The 20,822-nt window shown below is 27.2% G+C and overlaps 5 protein-coding genes across 8 annotated transcripts; 2 read left to right on the top strand and 3 right to left on the bottom strand.

Annotated features, from left to right (window-relative positions):
* The first annotated feature begins 975 nt into the window (after nt 1-975).
* On the top strand, nt 976-4,469 carry LOC143150909 (epoxide hydrolase 4). Of its 2 annotated transcripts, none has more exons than XM_076319489.1 (6): nt 976-1,930; nt 2,491-2,593; nt 2,665-2,935; nt 3,016-3,173; nt 3,250-3,504; nt 3,578-4,469. In XM_076319489.1, the coding sequence occupies exons 1-6, from the start codon at nt 1,718-1,720 to the stop codon at nt 3,754-3,756; spliced, it is 1,179 nt and encodes a 392-aa protein (XP_076175604.1). In that variant the 5' UTR covers nt 976-1,717; the 3' UTR covers nt 3,757-4,469. The 2 variants fall into 2 exon arrangements, with proteins under 2 accessions (XP_076175604.1, XP_076175602.1); XM_076319487.1 differs by having other exon boundaries at nt 988-1,930; nt 2,469-2,593; nt 2,660-2,935; nt 3,578-4,467.
* A 122-nt stretch (nt 4,470-4,591) lies between these two features.
* LOC143151393 (organic cation transporter protein-like) lies at nt 4,592-8,902 on the bottom strand. The gene is made up of 9 exons (XM_076320483.1): nt 8,746-8,902; nt 6,913-7,193; nt 6,635-6,738; nt 6,373-6,527; nt 6,124-6,292; nt 5,618-5,943; nt 5,232-5,536; nt 4,929-5,065; nt 4,592-4,839 (listed from the first exon to the last, which is right to left on the bottom strand). The coding sequence occupies exons 1-9, from the start codon at nt 8,765-8,767 to the stop codon at nt 4,809-4,811; spliced, it is 1,530 nt and encodes a 509-aa protein (XP_076176598.1). The 5' UTR covers nt 8,768-8,902; the 3' UTR covers nt 4,592-4,808.
* Nucleotides 8,803-14,012, bottom strand: LOC143151391 (WD repeat and HMG-box DNA-binding protein 1-like). Of its 3 annotated transcripts, none has more exons than XM_076320481.1 (13): nt 13,752-14,012; nt 13,350-13,464; nt 13,068-13,219; nt 12,873-12,981; nt 12,545-12,787; nt 12,259-12,474; nt 11,901-12,182; nt 11,588-11,801; nt 11,296-11,520; nt 10,994-11,214; nt 10,686-10,928; nt 10,248-10,614; nt 8,803-9,059 (listed from the first exon to the last, which is right to left on the bottom strand). In XM_076320481.1, exons 1-13 carry the CDS (start codon nt 13,826-13,828, stop codon nt 8,971-8,973), a joined length of 2,553 nt encoding a protein of 850 aa, XP_076176596.1. In that variant the 5' UTR covers nt 13,829-14,012; the 3' UTR covers nt 8,803-8,970. The 3 variants fall into 3 exon arrangements, with proteins under 3 accessions (XP_076176596.1, XP_076176594.1, XP_076176595.1); XM_076320479.1 differs by lacking the exon at nt 8,803-9,059 and adding an exon at nt 9,713-10,166 and having other exon boundaries at nt 13,752-14,010; XM_076320480.1 differs by lacking the exons at nt 8,803-9,059; nt 13,752-14,012 and adding exons at nt 9,713-10,166; nt 13,638-13,709.
* A 622-nt stretch (nt 14,013-14,634) lies between these two features.
* Tom20 (translocase of outer membrane 20) lies at nt 14,635-15,679 on the top strand. Its single transcript, XM_076320021.1, has 4 exons — nt 14,635-14,858; nt 15,157-15,248; nt 15,335-15,508; nt 15,582-15,679. Exons 1-4 carry the CDS (start codon nt 14,732-14,734, stop codon nt 15,621-15,623), a joined length of 435 nt encoding a protein of 144 aa, XP_076176136.1. The 5' UTR covers nt 14,635-14,731; the 3' UTR covers nt 15,624-15,679.
* A 1,795-nt stretch (nt 15,680-17,474) lies between these two features.
* On the bottom strand, nt 17,475-20,611 carry L(3)02640 (porphobilinogen deaminase-like protein l(3)02640). Its single transcript, XM_076319734.1, has 6 exons — nt 20,162-20,611; nt 19,582-19,654; nt 19,084-19,267; nt 18,424-18,694; nt 17,901-18,217; nt 17,475-17,789 (listed from the first exon to the last, which is right to left on the bottom strand). The coding sequence occupies exons 1-6, from the start codon at nt 20,213-20,215 to the stop codon at nt 17,615-17,617; spliced, it is 1,074 nt and encodes a 357-aa protein (XP_076175849.1). The 5' UTR covers nt 20,216-20,611; the 3' UTR covers nt 17,475-17,614.
* Between the last annotated feature and the right edge of the window lie 211 nt (nt 20,612-20,822).

Below are 20,822 nucleotides of genomic sequence, written 5' to 3' on the forward strand. Positions count from 1 at the left end.
ATGAGATTTTGAATGTATTAACGAAACATAAGAATACGAATGTAACTCTGAAGCATTTTAATGATCAAATTCAACGCTACTTTTAATAATACAAGTGACCTTTCTTTTTTTACTTCCTTTGCTTCCATTCCTTCGTTTGACCATTCCTTTCTTAAGGTATAAGATACATATTATATAATAGAACAGAGATCTAAGAATAAATGGAACATGGAGAATTTCATTAAGTTATTAGGATAACTGTAACTTTAAAAGTATTCTTAGGTTCATAATGCTAAAATGTTCCACATTCCATCTGTAAGAATAAATGAAACATAGTGTTACAATATTTGTTTAGACATAGATTTGATAGAACCACAAATGATATTAAGGGACAATTTTTTTGTATTTACTACCTTTACCGACTTCGGTGGTTCAATTAAATATAGTTCCTAGAATCACCATTTTTAAACGAAATGGTCGCTTTAAAATCATTCATATTTTACGAGGTCGGTATTTCAGATTATGTGACACCAATTTTTGTAAGATGAAATATCTATTCTATATGTCGTTTGTGCTCATGAACCCCCAATCCAATGATATCAAATCTGCTTAAACATTTGGTCGATCCTATATATCATTTGTTTCTACACCTTGTCTATGATACTGATCTATTCTATATTTTGTCTATGGTAGAGTACTTTACGTGTCGATAAAGTAGGAAATGTAGAAAAATATGTAAAATACATCTGACTATATGGTTTCCGTCTTTTACTTCATTTGTAAATATAAAGTAAATGTTTCTATTTCATATTTTGTTATATTAAACACTAAATACGCGCATCATGAGAGGTTCTATAATTATATTAATTTAAATTAAAAAGATGATCACAATAAAAGGTCAAATAATTAAGAAAATAAAAGGACACGCATTCGATAAATAAAATGTACGGTAATTTTCGTTATTATTTTGTTGCGCAAACATATTTTTCAGATATTGACAAATAATATGAATTAAATATTATACGCGTCAAAATGGAAACCGTACACAATTTGATCTAATGTATTTAATCGGTAAACAGATAGGAACCATTGATCACCTTGAAAACAATTTATGCAAATGATTCTTAACCGTTATTTCAGGTTATAGACAACTTTATACACCACTTTGCTAATTAAAAATCTCACACTAATTCATTGAAACAGCGCACGTGACACAAACTGGAAGTATGAAACCGGATTATGCTTTAAATATATTATCTTTCTTGAAAATTCTTATTTAAAATAGTCCTGTAAGTCCTTTCCGGAAATAAAATTTCACGAGCACCTGATCGCAAACACATTGTTGCAATTCATTTTGACATTGAGTAAAGATCCGATAAGAAAGTACCCCGCGTCTGACGATGACCTTTACGATCATGTATGTATATCCGACGAAAGCTGTAGTCAGTGGTGCATTGTCAGTTTCAACGAAAGCATACAATTTACGATCGATATTTAGTTAGCTTCCTAAACAATATTGATCCACATCTTTTGATCAGACACGAGAATCGTTCGATTATTTTTCACTTTGATCGTAAAAGAACACACGTGCGTATGAAAACGTACGCACACACATATACGAATCAGAGTTATTTAGTATAAAATTATTTGGCTTAGTATATGGTTTGAATAGATTTAATGCGAAAAACTATTTAATAATACAATAAAAGAAAACGTTTTTTTATTCTTATTAAAAATTATGATTACAAACGACAAGATCGTTCACATATCAACGTGGGAAATAGTTAAATTACATTTCTTCTCTTTTATATACGGCTTATATCTAATAGTGAAACGGTTCTTTAAATGGGCCTGGGACCCTAAAACGTTTTTCATGATGCAACAGCGTGACAAACCCCCGCCGTGTCTAGTAGACAATAACTTGGGAACGCATTCTTATGTAAAAATCAAGGTAAATCAAATGTTGTGGCTGTTTTCATTAATTCAATAGCACATATAATACGTAATTTAATTTCGATTGAAAGAGCAACAAAATTTGTAAGAATAGTCGACCTTTGATAACTCTTTACAACATACATACATATGTAATGCGTAATGCACACGTTCGATTTCGATCGTTTGAAGTGATTACAGTACTTTATTAAGGGATCAAAATACTTTCTGAATGATGAACTGCCTATAATTTTTTGTGACAAAATCAAACAAACTCCAAATTATACTTAAATGACAGAAATGAAATATTGTTAGGAAATTTAAATATTTTAAGAAGAGAGCTTCATCATGTTCAGTAATTGAGAAAAATTGTTATGACAAAGGAAGATATTAAAACACAATATTAAAAATTGAGCTTTTAAATAAATAAATATATATTTGAATAACAGTATTCATAATATTATTAAACAATAAGTATATAATAATTATAATAGTTATACAATAAAAATAGAAACACAAATTTTTGTTATGCAAACACATTTTTCTTGTTTTGGTAGAGTATAAAATTTCATTATGTAGAAGCTGGAGATAAAGATAAACCACTTATATTACTTTTGCATGGATTTCCTGATTGTTGGTTATCTTGGAGAGAACAAATACCATGCCTTGCTGAACATTACAGGTAAAATTTAGTAACATTTTTATAAAGTTGTTTTTATCCATACAAATAATCATGTTATTTATTTAGAGTAGTAGCAATAGACATGAAGGGATTTGGCGATAGTGATAAACCATCGATCAAGCGTTCCTATAAAATTGAAATTTTAATTGAAGAATTAAAACAGTTTATTTTAACCCTTGGAGTAAAACAATGCAGCATAATTGGCCATGATTTAGGAGGGCTTTTAGGATGGTATTTGGTTGCTTTATATGGGGACATGATTGATAAATTTGTAACAATTTCATGTCCTCATCCTAATTTTTATTGGAACAGGATGTCTGGGAATTCGGTATTTGATTCAAAGTATGTACATTGTGTTAATAATATTTGTCAAATGTTGTCATATCCATTATGTATATCTTCTCATTAATATTACTCTTTAGATGGGTACATTTCAGTAGATTACCATTTCTTCCTGAAATTGATGCTCTTAAAGAAGATTTATCAATCATAAATTATACATTTCAACATATTCAATTGGATCAAACAAATAATGGAAAAAATTATGTAGAAGCATACAAATATGCATTTAGTAGAAAAGGTAAATAAATATAAGATTTCAATTAGTATTGTTTATATACACATGAAAATTAACAGAAGTAAAATTGTTTCTGTAGAAGATTGGACTGGAGCAATTAATTATTATCGAAATCTACCTTTCATAAGACTCAATACTGAATCTTCCGAACAGATTTATACTAGAACTTTATGTATAATTGGAAATATGGATCCCCTGGTAACAATAGAAAATATTGTACAATGTTCTGAATATGTAGAAAATTTTACTGTAAAAGTGATCTCTGGAGCACAACATTTTCCACATCAACAAAAACCAGAAGCAGTAAACAAAGCAATCTTAAAGTTTTTTATGGGTATGCTATATCTTTTACTACAAAAATTTCATACATTTATCCTTTGATGTAATAAACAAGCTATGTGTTTCAGGTACAACAAATTACATAGAAAGAACACCATCTAAGAGTATTATGTCTTCTTGGTTGGGATCTTTAAGTAATACTGTTAAGTATAAGAACCATATGTTTGACATTGTTCATAAAAAGACTAGCCATGTAGCAAATGTTTTACCTAGTAAAGTACTTTACTTAGGTCAAACTACAAGTTAGGTTAAACCTATTCAACAGTAAAGTTTCTTTGAAATTCTATTGATAACATCGACTAAAATTTCGACTCACTCGATTTTTCGTATGTATTTTGAAACGGAAACATCCACATTAACCGTGAATACGAGGTAAGCATTTTCTGTATTTTAATAACAGTCATAGAGCAGAAAAAACTTATTTTACTTCAACTTTTATCATATTAGACTTGTCTATGATTATTATAAAGAATTTAAATAATTAAGTTACATAGTTATCATATTTCAAAATTGTGCACAAATATTACAAAGGCTGACTGTCACTATTTATTTTTGCATACATGTACATATGTCTAAATGATAAGTTTAGATAAAAGTTTTGACATTGTTTGCACTAACAATTGCAAAATAATTAATATAAGTGTATATTCTATTAATTGTCTATTTAATAATGTATAGTGGATGATAAAATTATTATGAATACTCTGAAACTACTACTTATGTCAAATTTAGTCAAGAATGAAATTGAAGAGTAGTAGTCTAGTAGAAACTTCATATAAGTAGTAGTTTCAAAGTGTTTATAATAATTTGATTACCCGCTCTACATACATCATGTTGTGATGTAGTATTAAATTACATAAAGATCTGTCTTTGTATATCATAAAACAACTAATATGTAATTCATTTGTTATGGAAGCAAGTATAAATACTGTACACTTATAATACTGTAAATAGGTAATAATTTTAAAAAATGATAAATAAATTATATATTAATTATAAATACAGACATCATATATTGTAACCTATAACATTATATGTATATATAATTATAATACCACACAACTCCTAAATTTAATAAATTTAATATGTACTTGAAATTCGATTTTATATTAAGTTAATCTTATGTATTTATAAGATACTATTCTTATTAAGATTATTGTTTAAACATTCAATAAAAAAGAATTGACAAATTCTCTGTAGTATGTATTATCAAAAAAATATCAATTACATGTTACTTCGTTTTTACATATTTTTTATTTCTGACATGATCTGTTTTACTATTATTTTTTCAAACAAATATTATTTTGTTGTACTTTCCCCAATCTGCTTTCTGCAATAAATATCAGTATTTAGATTATATTATGTAAAGCTATTTAAGTAATGTAACAAAAAACTCATAATTTTATTGTTTATACGAACTTTCCAAAATTTTCACCGTCTTCAATAGTCTCGGGTAATTTACAGTTCATTGTTTCCGGTAACAAGAAGCATAATACAGCACCAAGTAATGGTCCAATTCCAAATATTACTGGTGGTAACCATGGTTTAATTTTTCCCTGAAAATGAGTAACATTCATTTACATTATTCTTAATAATTTGTCTCTTTTTATATTCATATGTATGTATATATGTACTTTTCATTTTTACTGGTTTGTATATAATATTCATATACTGTATAAAAAATGTGTGAACTAAACACATGATAAATATAGAAAATATTACCATAGTTGCAATATAGGGTGCAATCATGCTACCAATTCTTGCACAAACACTTCCTAGACCAATTCCAACATTTCTAACTACAGTTGGAAATGCCTCACTACTGTACAGATATACTGTTGGAAAACTAATTGCCATACCCGCAAGACCAAACGTAGCTAAGCATACTGTAAATGTTGAATTTTTTATAAATATTAGTAAGAGTAAGCTCAAGCCTGATAGAAGATTGCCACTGATTAAAATCCTTAAACGAGATACACGGGATATCAAATACAAAACTATTATAGTTCCAGGTAATTCAACTGCAGCTGGAAATAACATACTAAATCTTAAATGTATATTTTACAATGAATAATTTCTTATTAAATGGAAATAAATATTAAACTTACCTGATACGGCAACATTTACAAAGATATTACCATCAAGATAACCCATGTATTGTGCTAATCCAAAAAAACAGCTGCCACAAACAAACCAATTAATACATATACAAATAGTTTTCAATCGTAGATTTGGTGTCCTAAACAAATGTGTAATATTATATTTTTCTTCGTTTTGTTTATTCTGAGCTCTTGCATTACTTCCATATGTTTCAATTGCTGTTTTAACATTCTCCATTGGTATCTTATTTCTGCCAGCTGCTTTAACTAAGATTTGTTCTGCTTTTGATAGTTTGCCCACAGCAAGTAACCACCTTGGTGATTCAGGTATAATCCTGTTATTAACAAAAATCTAGTAAAAAATCTAAATTATTGAATACATGCAACTAATACACCAGGTGTTGTTATGTGGTACTTTTAATACTTTTAAAGTTAATATTACACTAAAAATGTAATAGAATAAAAAAATATGTAAGAGTAAATAGAATATCATTATGTGATCAGTATATACATACCAGTAATATGATAATAAAAAAATTGAGGGTATAGAAATTGCCATTTGAAAACCATCCCATGTATGTGTTAAGTATGAAATTAAAGGATTCATTAAATGACCTAACAAGAATGGCACATGAAAGAGGACTGACATTATTGAACGCCATTCTACACCTACAATCTCCATAACTGTAATACATTCAGAAAATTACTTTACACTGTATTTAAAATAATAGTATGACTTTATATTATATAAATTTAGCACTTACGCAAAACAAAACTAACAAGCATGGTCCCACCTGTAGCTACAGCAGAAATGAATTTAAATATTAAAAATACTTCATACCATGGAACAAATGCACTTATAAATCCAGTTAATGACTGTAATCCTATTGCAATCATTAAGGGCTTTTTCCTACCAATTCTAAAACAAAATTTACATTATACTTAATAATTTGTCTTTTTTTATATCCATATATATATGTATATATACTTTTCATTTTTACTGATTTATAATGACATTTAGCATACCGATCAGCCATTATACTAAACACTAAATTGCCAATAAGGACTCCAAACATTGTACAAGATTGTGCAAAATTTGCTAATTGTTCTCTGTCACAGACCAAGTCCCACTAAAAATAATTTAATTCATATTTAATGTTATATTTAATAAGTTTTATATTAAGCCAATACAAAGGATTAAGATTTTAATTGTACAATGAAAATCATATATCCATGACAACCAGGCTTAATGTGTAACAATAAAACATATATGGTAGTTAAAGTGTAACAGAAAGTGAACTCACTTGAGTTATAATGCTCTCTTTAAAGATACGTTTATCATATTTAAAAGTTGTACACTTTTCCATAGTACCATTTCCTATATCTACATAGCACTTCATTATTGTAGATTCATTTGTTGCTGATATTGGTGCAGCACATGAAAAATTAGTTGGGGGTGCAAGAAATACAATTGAAAGTTGATGCCAAGCAACTGGAAACTTTACAAGGGAAAGTGCTATAGCTATTACAATGTGCCATGGTCCCATAACACCCATAGCATTTTGTACAACATCTAATGTATGTTCTGAAAAAATTGTTTACATATAACAGTTATATTAATTATAATTTTTTTCCCACACAAAAATTCCCATTTATACAGCTGCATAAAATTAATTAATTTATTCATGGAAAGTTTTTTTTTGTTCATTAATAATCTTTAGTGTCTTTAAAATATTACAAACTAAAATTTGAAAATGTTGAATTAATTACCGTTATTGCCTAGCGAGTGAATAGTAATTATTATATATAAGAACGAAAAATGTCTTATTTTTGGGTATGAAACAATTAGTGGTTCTATAATATTTATGGAAAATGAATAACTCTTTAATTTGACTAGCATTATTTTTTATCTTCCATTAAAAACATAGTATATCAGGAAAACTTGATATAAACAATATAAATATTTTTAATTAACGATAATTTATGCGTTCCTAATATAAACAACACAAGTGTTCTTAATTAATGACAATTTATGTGTTATCAATGATACAATAAACTATAAATATGTTATATAACAGTTGCGATATATTAACATTATTGAACATTACTAAACTCAATTTTTCTTAGAAGAAATTATTATATTAAATCGGAAAAGAGTTCGTAATAATCAACAGAATGTACGTATTGCTATGCAGAACACAAGTATCTTATTTATCGGTAAACGAGTTTACTGTATTATGACACACTTTACTCGAATTAGATTAAAAAATTTTAAAAGCAGATTAAATTCACCCAAAAGACATATGAATGATGAGGTCAAGTATTTATAAATTGTTAATGATTCGTTAAGAGATAACAACGTAACCCAGAAAAATATTTTATTTAATTTGCACCAATATAATGCCAATACAATGCATACTCATTTTTTTGCAACAAAAATGTTAATTATAAAGTGCGACTAAATATTTGAAATGTTAAAAAATCCAATATTTTGTATACTATTTTTTAATTATAGTAATTTTGTGCGAAATTATTACTTCATTCCTACTTTTCCATTTTTTAAAACGGACAAGAATCTTACGCTCACATATCAAATTACACTCTCCGCAAGAAATCGCTTATTAAACATTACTGCTTTATAGATATAATATGATGCACGAAGTTTAAAAAGTGCCACATTTCTAATTGCATAGGTAAACTTGATACAATATGTCACAAATTATTTATTCAAATTTGGAAAAATAACTCTTTATTTTTATATAAATTTCTTATTCGAATATTCTGCAACACAATATCTGCTATGTTTCAGAAGAAATTAATTGTGCTCTCGATAAATAAACAAATACATTTTTATGCTAAATAGCCCATATCAAATCTATCAATGAAAACTATTAAATTTTATTATAGTGTTTTAATAATATGTTTTCTTTCAAAATAATAAATCATAAGGACTGTTTTAATTACTCTTCGAACTTCGTGCCAAAGTGAAATTTCAATTGTTTTTTCGCATGCGTATCGCGATGATGCAATTTAAGCCGCGCGGTCAGTACCGCAAACTTGTATGTATATTTAGATTCGCTCGCGTTTGAAATATTAAAATGAACAAATGTAGAACCACGCTAAATATATCAGCTCACCTTTCATCGCCTTTTCCAGCATTATGTTTGCGGGTTTCTTTCGTAACTTTATTTCGATCTGGTCAGTTAATGTTGATGTACAATACTGCGTGTACCTGACGGTTCAAAAATCTCACTACTTTCACGTGAAGTAACACAAACGAAGTAAAACGAGTACAAATATCTCTCTATCTGTTTTATCGATCTAGAATGAGAGATCCCAGAACCAGCGAGCTATAGGATAAATCAACATCTTAAGAAAGTTGGTATCTGAAGTACCGACTTAGTAAAAATTAATGGTTTTGTAGTACCCTTTAGTTTCAAAGATGATAATTCTGAAATCAATAAAAAGTCGGTTAACTTTACAGAAATTAAAACTAAATATCATCAGAATTAACAATATTAAAAGTAATTAATGGATGATATAACAAAAGCCTGGAGGAATAAAAATAACGACATCGTAAAATATGAATACTTTTCGAATAACATCTTTGTCTAAGAAAGATAAGTCTAGGAATTATATTCAACTGCATCATTGAATTCGGTAAAGCTGGTGCATATAGAACATCCGTTTTTGTATACCATATGAAGTTCTATTAAATCTGTTGGTATTAGAAAATGTTTTAACAAGTTCCATTGATTCTCATAGATGGAGCTTGAAAAATTTAACAATGAATTAATATTTTAAAAGTTTCAGCTACCTTTACGACTTAATAACATTTTTGAAGTCCTACATTTCCACAGATCCTATTCTGTAATACCTCATACTCTAAAGAAGGAACAATCGAATTAAACTTGCAACTGTTTTTTATACAAATCTTAATACAAAATAAATCTTACATAAAAAAGTGAAATAAACTTTTTCTTTATCTTTTCTAATAAAGAAAAATTAACTCATTGTTTAAATCAATTCTCTAAGTATTTTTCAATGTAATTTTCACCATTATGAGTGTAACTAAATTAAAAACGCATTAAAACAAAATGTTTTGATATTATTTATTAATTCAAGTTTATAAAAACAATCGTGTCGGTGCGAAATAATAAATATTGCTAGATATATCATTAAAAAATATAAAACTCTCTACTACAGACAGGTATTTATTTCTTATACACAAACGAGCTAAGTACATTCGAAACTCGTTTCGGTTCATTATTTTGTTCGTTTTCAGAACTCAATTTCCTTTTCTTTGATTCAAGAGAATCATTACTTTGTGAAACTGCATATATTTCCTTATATCTTGCTAAAGCAGTTTTTGTCAAATCTGTGGAATTTAATTCAGGAAATTTTTCCTGTAAACTTTTCTTGTTTTTGGCATACCAACTTACAAATGTTTCTTTTTTGGATGTATCTTTTGACTCTTTTGACTTTGACTTTGGGTGTACAGGGATTGATGTGATTAACTTTTGTGGCTTTTCTGGAGTAATATCTAAACCAGCCAATCCTGTTTTATTGAAAATAAAATTTAACTGGAAACTCTTACAAATTAAACTCAAATGGAACAAATCAAATATAATAACAATACCTTTTATTGCCGGAGAATTTCCACTTTTTAAGAATGGATTATTCCTTTTCATTGATAAAGCATCAGCCATAGATAATGGTTTAATTTCTAGATCCGGTTTCTTCTGAATAATTAATGAAAGCGTGGGTTCTTCAATGTCATTATTTAAAAACTCGTCGTCACTTTTTATATCTGTATTAGTATCTTTATTTTCCTCTCCCTTTTCTTTTTCTTTTTCTTTTGTATCAGCAATTGATTCTAATTTTTTTGACAAAGCTACTCGATTTATTCTTTGTGCATATTTGATTGCTAATTCTATGACTTTCTCTGATGCAATTTGTTCACAGAGTTCTACTGCTCGATATTCCAAATTACTTCGACAAGCAAGCTAATTAAATAAAATGAATAAATATAGACAGTTATGTAAATTTTACACATAAATATGACATTTAAATGTACCGCGAAAAGAGCCAATACTGCTTCATTTTCTTCTGAAGGATTGCTCCCCAATTTCCATAATTTTAATTCATTTCCTGATTTTTCACTTTGACGTTCACAAAGCGGCGGAACTAACGATATTTCCACAATCACAGGACGTGGAGTAGTTGGTGGATAATGACTTCCTTTACATAAAACACAACGAACAATACTTTGTTGTTCATTTATTCCAATTACGAAGTAGTGATCTGCTTTACCCCTAGACTGATTTAAATTCATTAATTAGATATATAATATACAATACATGTAATACAACATAATTATATTACCTGTTCATTTATGTCAGTGTTAACTTTCCACAGAGACGAATTTTTATTATACACTTTAATAACATCATCAGTATCCATTATAGCAGGAGATCCAATATCGGACAGTCCTAACCACATAAGTTCTGATGAAGGTGATAGTGGAAGAGATAATGTTCGGCTATGTAAAGTTAAACCACGAATTTGAATCCACAATAAACTCATGCATTGATCACCTAATGCTCCTATTTAAATATTTTTATTATATTATGCAGTTATTGAGTGAAATAAAAGGAAAAGGATAACTAATAAGAAAAAAAAAGCACCTATTCCATTATGATAGGCAATTATCAAAGCATTTCTAAGTCCATTCATTGCAATCACAGAACCTGGCAAAGCTATGATTTCACGTTGAGTGCCTCCTACCGTAAAAATTCTTAAATTTCTCCTAGATGTTGAAAGTGCTACAAAGTTATCACCAGCGGCAATACAATGTCCTTCCTCATTTTCAGGTAAATCTATAGACCATTCTTTGTTTCCAGAGCCCCAACCTATTTTTAAATTAATTATAATCATTTTTAATTGAACTAGTTCAAATTTATTGTATATGATACCAACCTTGCAATGCTATTACTACAAGCTTGCTTCTTGTATCATTTCTTGGACAGTTTAATGCAAGTACTTGTGGTGATAAAGCTGCTATCGTATGTCTTAAATAATTATTAATGTGCATACTACGGTGAATTGTTACATCATGAAATTCTACTTCAATACTAGACTCATTTTCGTCCTCAGAAGTAAAACATCTCACCATACCAGTATCATTCCAAACCTATATAAATTAATGTATTGCACATATACTGTTAGATGCCTTTATAATATTTCTACATATAGATATATTAATACTGTGCAAGATGCAAAACAATTTTACCATGAAACGAGATAACAAATGTACTGGGGATGATCCAGGTTGAAATGGTAGTTGTAAATGAATTTCAGGTGCAAAAATATTTGCATCATGTTGTGGTTTTACAGATTCTGTATCAGAATTACTTTTTTGATCATCTTCAAGAACAACAGATGCTTTAATTTTATTTAAAGATATAACATTTTCTCCATCATCTTCTTCATTTGGTATACAAACATCATTGTCTTTGATATCTCCATTTATTTCTAATTTTTCTTCACTATATGATGGATTTTCACAAACTATCTACATAAACAAAAACAAAAAGAATTAATAAATTTTGCATTACTGAAAATTATACACATATTATTAATATACATACAACATCAATACATCCTAATTGACCTAAAATATCACAAAATGCAATTTCATCTGACTCATCCATATTCCAGCATAATGAAGTAATTTTAGCATTTTGTTGGTGCTCAATATAACCAATCAATTCTTTAGTTTTTACATTCCAAACAATTATTTCTCCAATTACTGTGCTTGCAGCTAATAATGTGCCACATTCAGAAAATTTACAAATACTAATATCCTGTGTTGTAAATAAGAACATTATAAAACATTGAACTTCCTTAGATAATAAAGTTAAATGACAAACTCACATTTTTTATATTAATACACTTCAAATGAAACAATTCCTTCCAAGAAGGTCTTTCTACTATAACCACATCTTTCATATATGGATATGCAAGGTATCTTCCATCTATAGTTTCGAATGAGGGAACACAGTATGCTTTTGCTGTAAAAAATGAATTACATTTGGGTACAATATTATTCCAAATATTGGCAACACGTTTTTCTTTAATATTCCATACTCGTATTGATCCATCTGTACTTGATGATGCCTAAACAAAATTGTTTCATGATGTTACTACTAACTTCTACTAAAAAATATAAATTAGGAAAATTCAATAACAAAATATACTTCACCACAAATTCTTCTTTAGGATCCAACGATAAACCTAATATAGGAGCTTCATGACCTAAGAGCTCTGTATTATGTGATGTTTTAATATCAGTGACTTGTATTCTCATATCACTTTAAAATATAATACATGTTGAACATTATACAGTATAACAAAGTATTTCAACATCATTGAAACAAAACATGTATATATTACATACCAAGATCCTGACACTATAATATTGCTATTTTTTGTTGTTGCTAATGCTGATACTGGTGCTGAAAATCTAGTAACTATTCCTTCTTTTTCAAGATCTGGATAATTAAGGATTTGAACTGTATTGTTGTCATTACCAACAAATATTTTTCCATTCTAAAATTATTAAAAATTTGTAATAAATTATTTAGTAATGATCTTAAAATCTAACATAGTTTTAAAATTATACATTAACAAATTTTATAAATGAACACTACAATTCATATTGTTTAATATGAATATATACCTTTGAAATTATTGATATAGATTGTTCTGAAACACAACTTGCAGCTGGATCATCGTCCATTAAATTTAACCAGGATCGAACATCTCCATCAGAGCCACAAGTAACAATACCTTTTCTAAAATGTAAATGTTGTTAAATATTTTCAATCTGTAAATATACCTTCTCTTTTTTGTTATTTATATTGACGTTATTAAATTTTTCAAAATGTTATTTTTGTTGCATTTTTCATTTTTGGTTACTAACAAAATGTTCTTAAAAAGTTATTTAATAAATGTTGCAAGTAAAAACCTTGAGGCCAATTTTATAATTTATTATAAAATAATACAAATTTGTAGTAAAAGTGTTAATGAAGTATATTATTAGAAAATATGAGATTTTCTTATGTATATGTTTTCAACATACTTTTCACCGGTAAAATAACAAACGTCCGTATGTCCCTCTGGATGTGCATAACGCATAGGTCTTTTTAATAATGGCATTATTTTAACAAATTTATGTAATGTGTACTTATACAATAACTAAATTTTCGCATCTTTCATTGTGAACTAATGCGACCTGTATCCCCTTTATACACATATTTTGGCGCGCATTCTCCAACAGTTCTTTGACTAAAGATTCTTTAAATTCTATATCTAATGTGAATGACTAATTTATTCACGATCTCAATTTTCACTACGATTATATTTTTATTTCTGATTTATTACTATCTAAAAATAAACAATTTTTAATTATATTTATATTCATAATTGATACATATATTATAAGGGTTTTGGAAAAGAATTAGATAAGAAAAAAAATGCAAAAAAATTGAATTTTAAAAAATTAACAAATTGAGTATATAGTTATATTGCCTCTCTAAATATATTAATATAATTCTCTATATATGGATTAAAAATAGTTTTACGTAGATATTATAATTACTAAATACATATATGTATTTATTTTGTATAGATTACGATTTATACATTTCATTATATTTTTTCAAATCTTTGATCAATTAAAGAAGTAAAAATGTATTCAATTATTTAATGAAATGTATTCAATTATTAAAAAGATTTATAATACAAAAGAGTGCAATATCATATTTGTAACATTGTATCCAAAAAAACGTAGTGTTACGTTTTGCGTATTGATGTAACAAATAACTGAAATAAAATATAGATATTCTTGTAAACTAAAGAACTATAAAAATACTTCTAAAACCGTTACTAATCTAGGGAATTTATTAGTGTTATAGCATCATTCCGAAGCACATGATAAAACTGTTTCTGCTGCTATGTTCTGTACATTTGATAGCAGACGCAGCCTTTTCTAGGGTGGCCGAAGCTGCAATGAGGAGTTTGTAAATTTCGTCATTAAAAGATTTAAATTTATATATTAGAATGACCATGATATCAAAGGCTGCAGTCGGTATCGCCGTTGGCATAGCTGGAATATTCGTTGGATATTGCTTTTATTTCGATCAAAAGCGTCGCAGTGATCCAGATTTCAAAAAGAAATTGCGTGAGCGTAAGTTAAGCTATGTCCAGTTTCCCTAATTCATTAGAAATTTTTCTGAACCATGTGGTGTGGGCATATTCATTTTTACATGAGAACACGTGCAATCACAAAAATGTTGTTGTCTTAATAATTGTTAATATAAAACGATTAATTGTTCTTAAAAACAAGCATTTTTGTTACATGAGATTTCACAATCCAAATTGTTAATACTCAAAAATCTAAGAGTAATATTTCAATTTATAGTCTGTTTAATATATTGTTAATTTTTTTACATAAAAATTGTAATGCTATTATTTTATAATTATAGGTAGAAAAGCTAAGAAGCAAGCTCAAAAATCTAGTTCAAAAATTCCAGATCTAAAAGATCGTGAAGTTGTACAAAGATTTTTCTTACAAGAGGTTAATATAAAATATTTTACTTTGGTTGTCATATATTCACGATTTTGCACATGTTGTTTCTAAAATATATTGTAATTGTTATATAGGTTCAACTTGGCGAAGAAATGCTTACATACGGTGACATAGAGGGTGGAGTTGAACATTTATCAAATGCAATTGCAGTTTGTGGACAACCTACACATTTATTACAAGTTCTTGAAAAAACACTGCCATCACAAGTTTTTCAAGTTTTATTGCACCGACTACCCACTGTTGGTCAGGTGTGTATTTAACTTAAATTTTTTAATAGGGAATTGAATGACAGAAAATTTTGTTTTTTACTTCTTGTTACAGAAGTTATCAATTCAGACAATGGCTGAGGAAGATGTTGAATAAACCAGTATAAAAATTGCGTTGAGTATTTCAAAATAAAATTTAACCATTAGTAGAAAGTGTATCCTCTTTTTTTTAATAACGTAGACATTTATGTAGCTTCAATTTGGTTAAACCTTTTAATTGTATCACTTCTCCTAGATTGAACTTCCATACTTCTTGATAATTCTATGTTAACGATTAACTAAAATCATGATATATTTATATGTATTTCAATTTTAAATGGAAAGAACTTTTGTATTAATTTGTTGAATATAAAGTCTTCGTTTAAAAATTACATTAACTATTTCAACATTTTGACTGCCACAATGAATACTTACAATATACAAATAAAGTATATTTTATTTACAATGGCAATCAAATATATATACATCACATAGAACATAAAAAGTTCTCTAGTCACACAAGATTTTCTTTATTGCTTTATTTGATAGGATTATGCTAAATTGATCATATTAAGCTGATCCATAATTTTAAGAAAAGCAAAAATGGAAAAACTATTTAAGGATTATAATAATTGTTTTAATCCTAGAAGCTAATAATGTGTTTAGTTTTCTAAAAGTATCAAAGTAATTTTATGTATCAATTGTAGCATGTTTAAACATAATGCTTCTTCACTAAGGAATTTATATAAAATGTGATTTTAAAATCATATATCTTTTTCCTCAGAACATTTACAAACGGTTACAAAAATACTGTTATAAATAAATATATTTTATAGGATTTGCACAAATCTATGCAAATATACATTCTACCTTGTGAATATAAAATTGATATCCTTGTAATAGATGTATCAACTTAAATATAGATATATACATGATATTATTTTCAACGGTACTCATTAGCATACTGAACTCTTTATAATTATTTTTTTTATACAAAATATTCTATTCTTATAAAACTAAAGATAAAAAACAAGAATCATAGTTTCTATCAAGTAGAAACGTTTTTCTCAAAAACCTGTATTTTGAAAACAAATGTTATTAATAAAATATAATAAAATTAAATATTATTAATAAAAAAAAAAAATAAGTTCAATCGTACTTTACTGTGTTCACAATTTTTCATGTATATCATGTAATAATTAATTTGTTCATAAAAAATGATTGAAATATAATACTGATATAACAATTTATTTTAGTCTTTTATTAATGTATCATCAGAGTAGGTTATGGGTTTCAGGTCAATAAAGTAGAGCTGTATCTTCTTTCAAATCAATTTATAATATACAATTTTTTTATATAAAGAGTACCAACTATAACTGTACACAATATTTTTATATAAAGAATATTTTTGTATGATTCATCATCATATAAATAATTGCTACAATAGTACAATCAAATATCAACAAATTTATATATTCATTTTCACATATATAATATTTTATAAACATTTCTCATTATAATTTAATGATAATTTACTCATTATGTACTGATATAAAACAATTAGTTTTCTTGACAATGACATTTGTTTTTAAAAAAATATATCTGTATTTATGTATATATATGGAATAGTTTCAAGCATTACTAGAGTGTTCTTGGTTTTGTTAAAAATGTAAGGCACATACATTACGTTCTATTCTATACAGTTTAACATTTTTTTTTGCACCACTTCAAAATTAAAATATGGCAGTGTATAGCATTTATTAAAATTGTGTTTACTAAATTCTGTACAGTATATTTATATTTACAATAAAAGTAGGAATACAATTTGATGAAGTTTCAATTTGAAACACAACTGTTAAAATGGAAGTAATGTTATGAAACCATAAGTAATATAATGAAAGTGATAATAATTAGACAAAATGTATGATAATATATTATGGAGGTATTATGGAGAGTAAAATATACTACAGCACTTTATATTTTTTATTAATGATGAAATACGATCATTAATGATTATAATTGTGTGTAAAATACATAAATTATAATTATAATGTAAAATATTCTTTCATCATCAAGAAAAACTAATTTTTACTCCACTATTTACCAATTCTAATTAGAGTTTAAAATTTCATTTCTGGCTTGTGTCATGATATCAAGAGCATTTTTCTCTATAAGATTTTTTGCTAGATCCTTACCAAGTTTCTCAGCACCCAAAAGACTTATACTGCTCATTGTACCAGGTGCCACACTGCAGTAAAGTTGTGGTTCTCGATATGGACATTTTCTATAATGCATTAAATAGAGAATGTATCGAGTATGATCCATATTTGTGAATTTTTTTTAAATCTTTTTTTAAAATATTACTTTATTTATAAATATTTTTATATTTACTTACTTTGGAGGTTCTCCATCATCATCAGGTATATAAAGTGTACTCTTAAAAGTATTTCTAACAAGCTTTTGTCCATCTAAAGACCATACTGCACCAGTAATAGTTAATTCCTTATCTGCTAATGTTGAAGAAACTGCAACTGGTGCAGAACAACCACCACCTAATGTTTTTAGGAAGGAACGTTCACATACACATCTTAATGTTGTATTTACATCGTACAGTGGTTCCAAAAGAGATAATATTTTCCAATCTGATTCCCGACATTCGACTCCTAATGCACCTTGCCCAACAGCATACAATGTTTCCTCTGGTTCTAACAACTACGAATATTGAAAAAATATCTAAACAAAACTGGAACACTTCAACACGCGTTTGTTTTTGACACAGCAACTATGTGTTAGTCGCGTAAGATGCAACATTACTAATCAAGTCTATACTAGGACTAAAACTGAATTGTTTTGTAGAAAATAATTAAACTTTGAAATATTTTGTGTTATTCATTTTTTTCAAACATTGCTATGCACACCTGACTTATTCTATCTTCCCAATTCATTCGTTTCAAACCAGCAGCCGCCAAAATAATAGCTGCAAAAGGTCCGTTTTCATCATCCAATTTCTTTAATCTAGTATTTAAATTACCACGAATATTTTCTACTTTTAAGTGTTGCATATTTCTAGCTAATTGAGCTGATCTGCGCAATGAACTAGTACCAATAACACTACCTTCTGGTAAGGTAGATAATGTTTTACCACTATATTTTTTAGACATAACAACTGCATCACGTGGATCTTCTCGTCTGTAAATATTTTTTTATTAAAATGTAATGGTATAAAAATTAATAATTTATATAAAGATAATACAAAAAATGTTTCAAGAATTATTTCAAACATTAACTACTATGAATTTTTTCACTATTAAAGATAGATGAATGTTGCAATATACAGAATAGTATAAACAAAATAGACATTGTAATATAATAACATATTGTATATAACACAGTTTGGATTGCAAGTTACTACGTCAGCAGTATGCACATTGCATATGCAATATGTTCCTTTCATGAATATGATAATTTCATGCCAAATTTAAATTTTAAATGTATAGTGTACCTTTTTGGAATACCAGAACATGGATAATATATCCAATCATACTAAGTTTATATCATTAATTTCATTTTATACTCACTTTAATATTGCACCTAAAACCATTCCCTCTGGTAGTGATGTTGGTAAATCTTTCAGTGAATGTACTAAAAAGTCAACACGACCATATTCTAAAGCAAGTTCCAATTCTTCTGTAAATAAAGATTTTTCTCCAATTTTAGGTAAAGATTTATCTAAGATTTTGTCCCCTTTTGTAGACATTGTGACTGAAAATTATATATAGGTACTTCCATTAGCTGCTATATAATCAAAGTTTATTCAAAATTCAGTAAGAAAAATATTATAGAATGTATTTTAAAATAACAATATATAAAAAAATTGTATATATGATATACCTTATGTAAGTGTATAGAGCAATTTTGTGGTCATATTATAATTTATAAATTATATAAGAGTTTTTAATATATACAATAATTGCAACATTAATATGTATATAATAATTATTTAATTATTATACATCAGATATCTTTTTTTATACAAATATTAAGCATTTTATTCATGTGTATAGTTTTACACTTACCTATTTCAAATTCTTGTGTTGGATGAAATTCTTTCAAACATTGTATTACATATTTTGTCTGAATTAAGGCTAACTGAAATAATTATAATTATATATCAATTATTATAAAATCATAAAATTGTATTTTTCTCTAAAACATAATTATATAATTTTATTATTTATCTCCACAAAAAATAAATTTATGAGACAAATAAAACAAGATAATTATTATATATAAATATCTAATGATACATGACAGCTTTACAGTGTTTGATTAAAAAATGCTGAGTAATAGTCTTAAGAAGTGTCAGTTAAGGAATTCTACAAATCATGCTATATAACATTTGCAAGTCGCGTATAATTTTCCAGTTATTAAGTGAAATAAAAAAACATGTTTTGTGATGACTTTAAGGAAAATATTTTCATTATATTATTTACATTTTCAAGTGCATGAAGCATGTTTATCAATGTATTATTATTGTTATTGTTATTATTATTATTAAACATAGAAATATTTAAAGATTATAATGTATAAGTAACAACGTATGAATGTAAAGAAATATACTTTCCCTATTCTAAAAAATAATATTTGTACATTTACCTCGCTTTTCCGAGATCCAACTCTGATTACGTCACGTGCGTCCATGCTCGTCATAATAGTAATTTAAATTTCTGTTTCCTTCGTGCACAGATTACAATATACAATTCTCAACGATAATTATTATACAATGAGTTTTCCTTATTTTGGAATGTGTAAAATATACATAGTGTTCAAAAGACTGGAGGAATTGAATTAGGTCAAACCACGAACAACTTTCACTACACTTACAAATACTGCTACCTCTAACACATATGCAGTAATTTTAATGCATGATTGAAAAAAATAGATTTCAATATTTGTAATTGTTAAATGACAATTTGATGTTTATTTCACAGTTACTGTCACTGCAGTAGAACGTGAAATTAGTTATGTTAATGTATATCAACGATACATCCACATACACATTCTTACAGCACGAAATGCTCCGAAGTATGAGAACTGACTGTAACGCAACCAACCAGAATTGTTAAACGGACCGCTTCTTTCGATCATGCGCGCTGGAACATAGCCGTATGTATAAACAGTATTATGGATATCAAAATCCAATGGGCCCCTTACGTTTGGATAGATCAAGTAAAAGTGTTGCGATATAAGATATAAACATAAGCTTTAGTATCATGCAATGAATTTTGGATTCTTCAAAACATTCAGTACATAATAA

The sequence above is a fragment of the Ptiloglossa arizonensis genome, chromosome 9 (genome assembly GCF_051014685.1).
Source record: "Ptiloglossa arizonensis isolate GNS036 chromosome 9, iyPtiAriz1_principal, whole genome shotgun sequence".
Taxonomy (NCBI): Eukaryota; Metazoa; Arthropoda; class Insecta; order Hymenoptera; family Colletidae; genus Ptiloglossa; species Ptiloglossa arizonensis.

Bases quoted from the DNA above. Each gene is read 5' to 3' on its own strand.
- LOC143150909 (XM_076319487.1), top strand. From the start codon at position 1,718: ATGATTACAAACGACAAGATCGTTCACATATCAACGTGGGAAATAGTT. The intron at 2,594-2,659 runs GTAAAATTTAGT...TTATTTATTTAG, and splicing joins TGCCTTGCTGAACATTACAG to AGTAGTAGCAATAGACATGA. The intron at 3,505-3,577 runs GTATGCTATATC...TATGTGTTTCAG, and splicing joins AATCTTAAAGTTTTTTATGG to GTACAACAAATTACATAGAA.
- LOC143151393 (XM_076320483.1), bottom strand. From the start codon at position 8,767: ATGCTGGAAAAGGCGATGAAAG. The intron at 5,537-5,617 runs GTAAGTTTAATA...TGTTATTTCCAG, and splicing joins TGTAAATGTTGCCGTATCAG to CTGCAGTTGAATTACCTGGA. The intron at 4,840-4,928 runs GTTCGTATAAAC...TATTTATTGCAG, and splicing joins GACGGTGAAAATTTTGGAAA to AAAGCAGATTGGGGAAAGTA.
- LOC143151391 (XM_076320479.1), bottom strand. From the start codon at position 13,828: ATGCCATTATTAAAAAGACCTATGCGTTATGCACATCCAGAGGGACAT. The intron at 12,982-13,067 runs GTATGTAATATA...TATATTTTAAAG, and splicing joins ATTATAGTGTCAGGATCTTG to TGATATGAGAATACAAGTCA. The intron at 11,215-11,295 runs GTGCTTTTTTTT...ATATTTAAATAG, and splicing joins TGCCTATCATAATGGAATAG to GAGCATTAGGTGATCAATGC.
- Tom20 (XM_076320021.1), top strand. From the start codon at position 14,732: ATGACCATGATATCAAAGGCTGCAGTCGGTATCGCCGTTGGCATAGCT. The intron at 14,859-15,156 runs GTAAGTTAAGCT...TTATAATTATAG, and splicing joins CAAAAAGAAATTGCGTGAGC to GTAGAAAAGCTAAGAAGCAA. The intron at 15,509-15,581 runs GTGTGTATTTAA...TTCTTGTTACAG, and splicing joins GACTACCCACTGTTGGTCAG to AAGTTATCAATTCAGACAAT.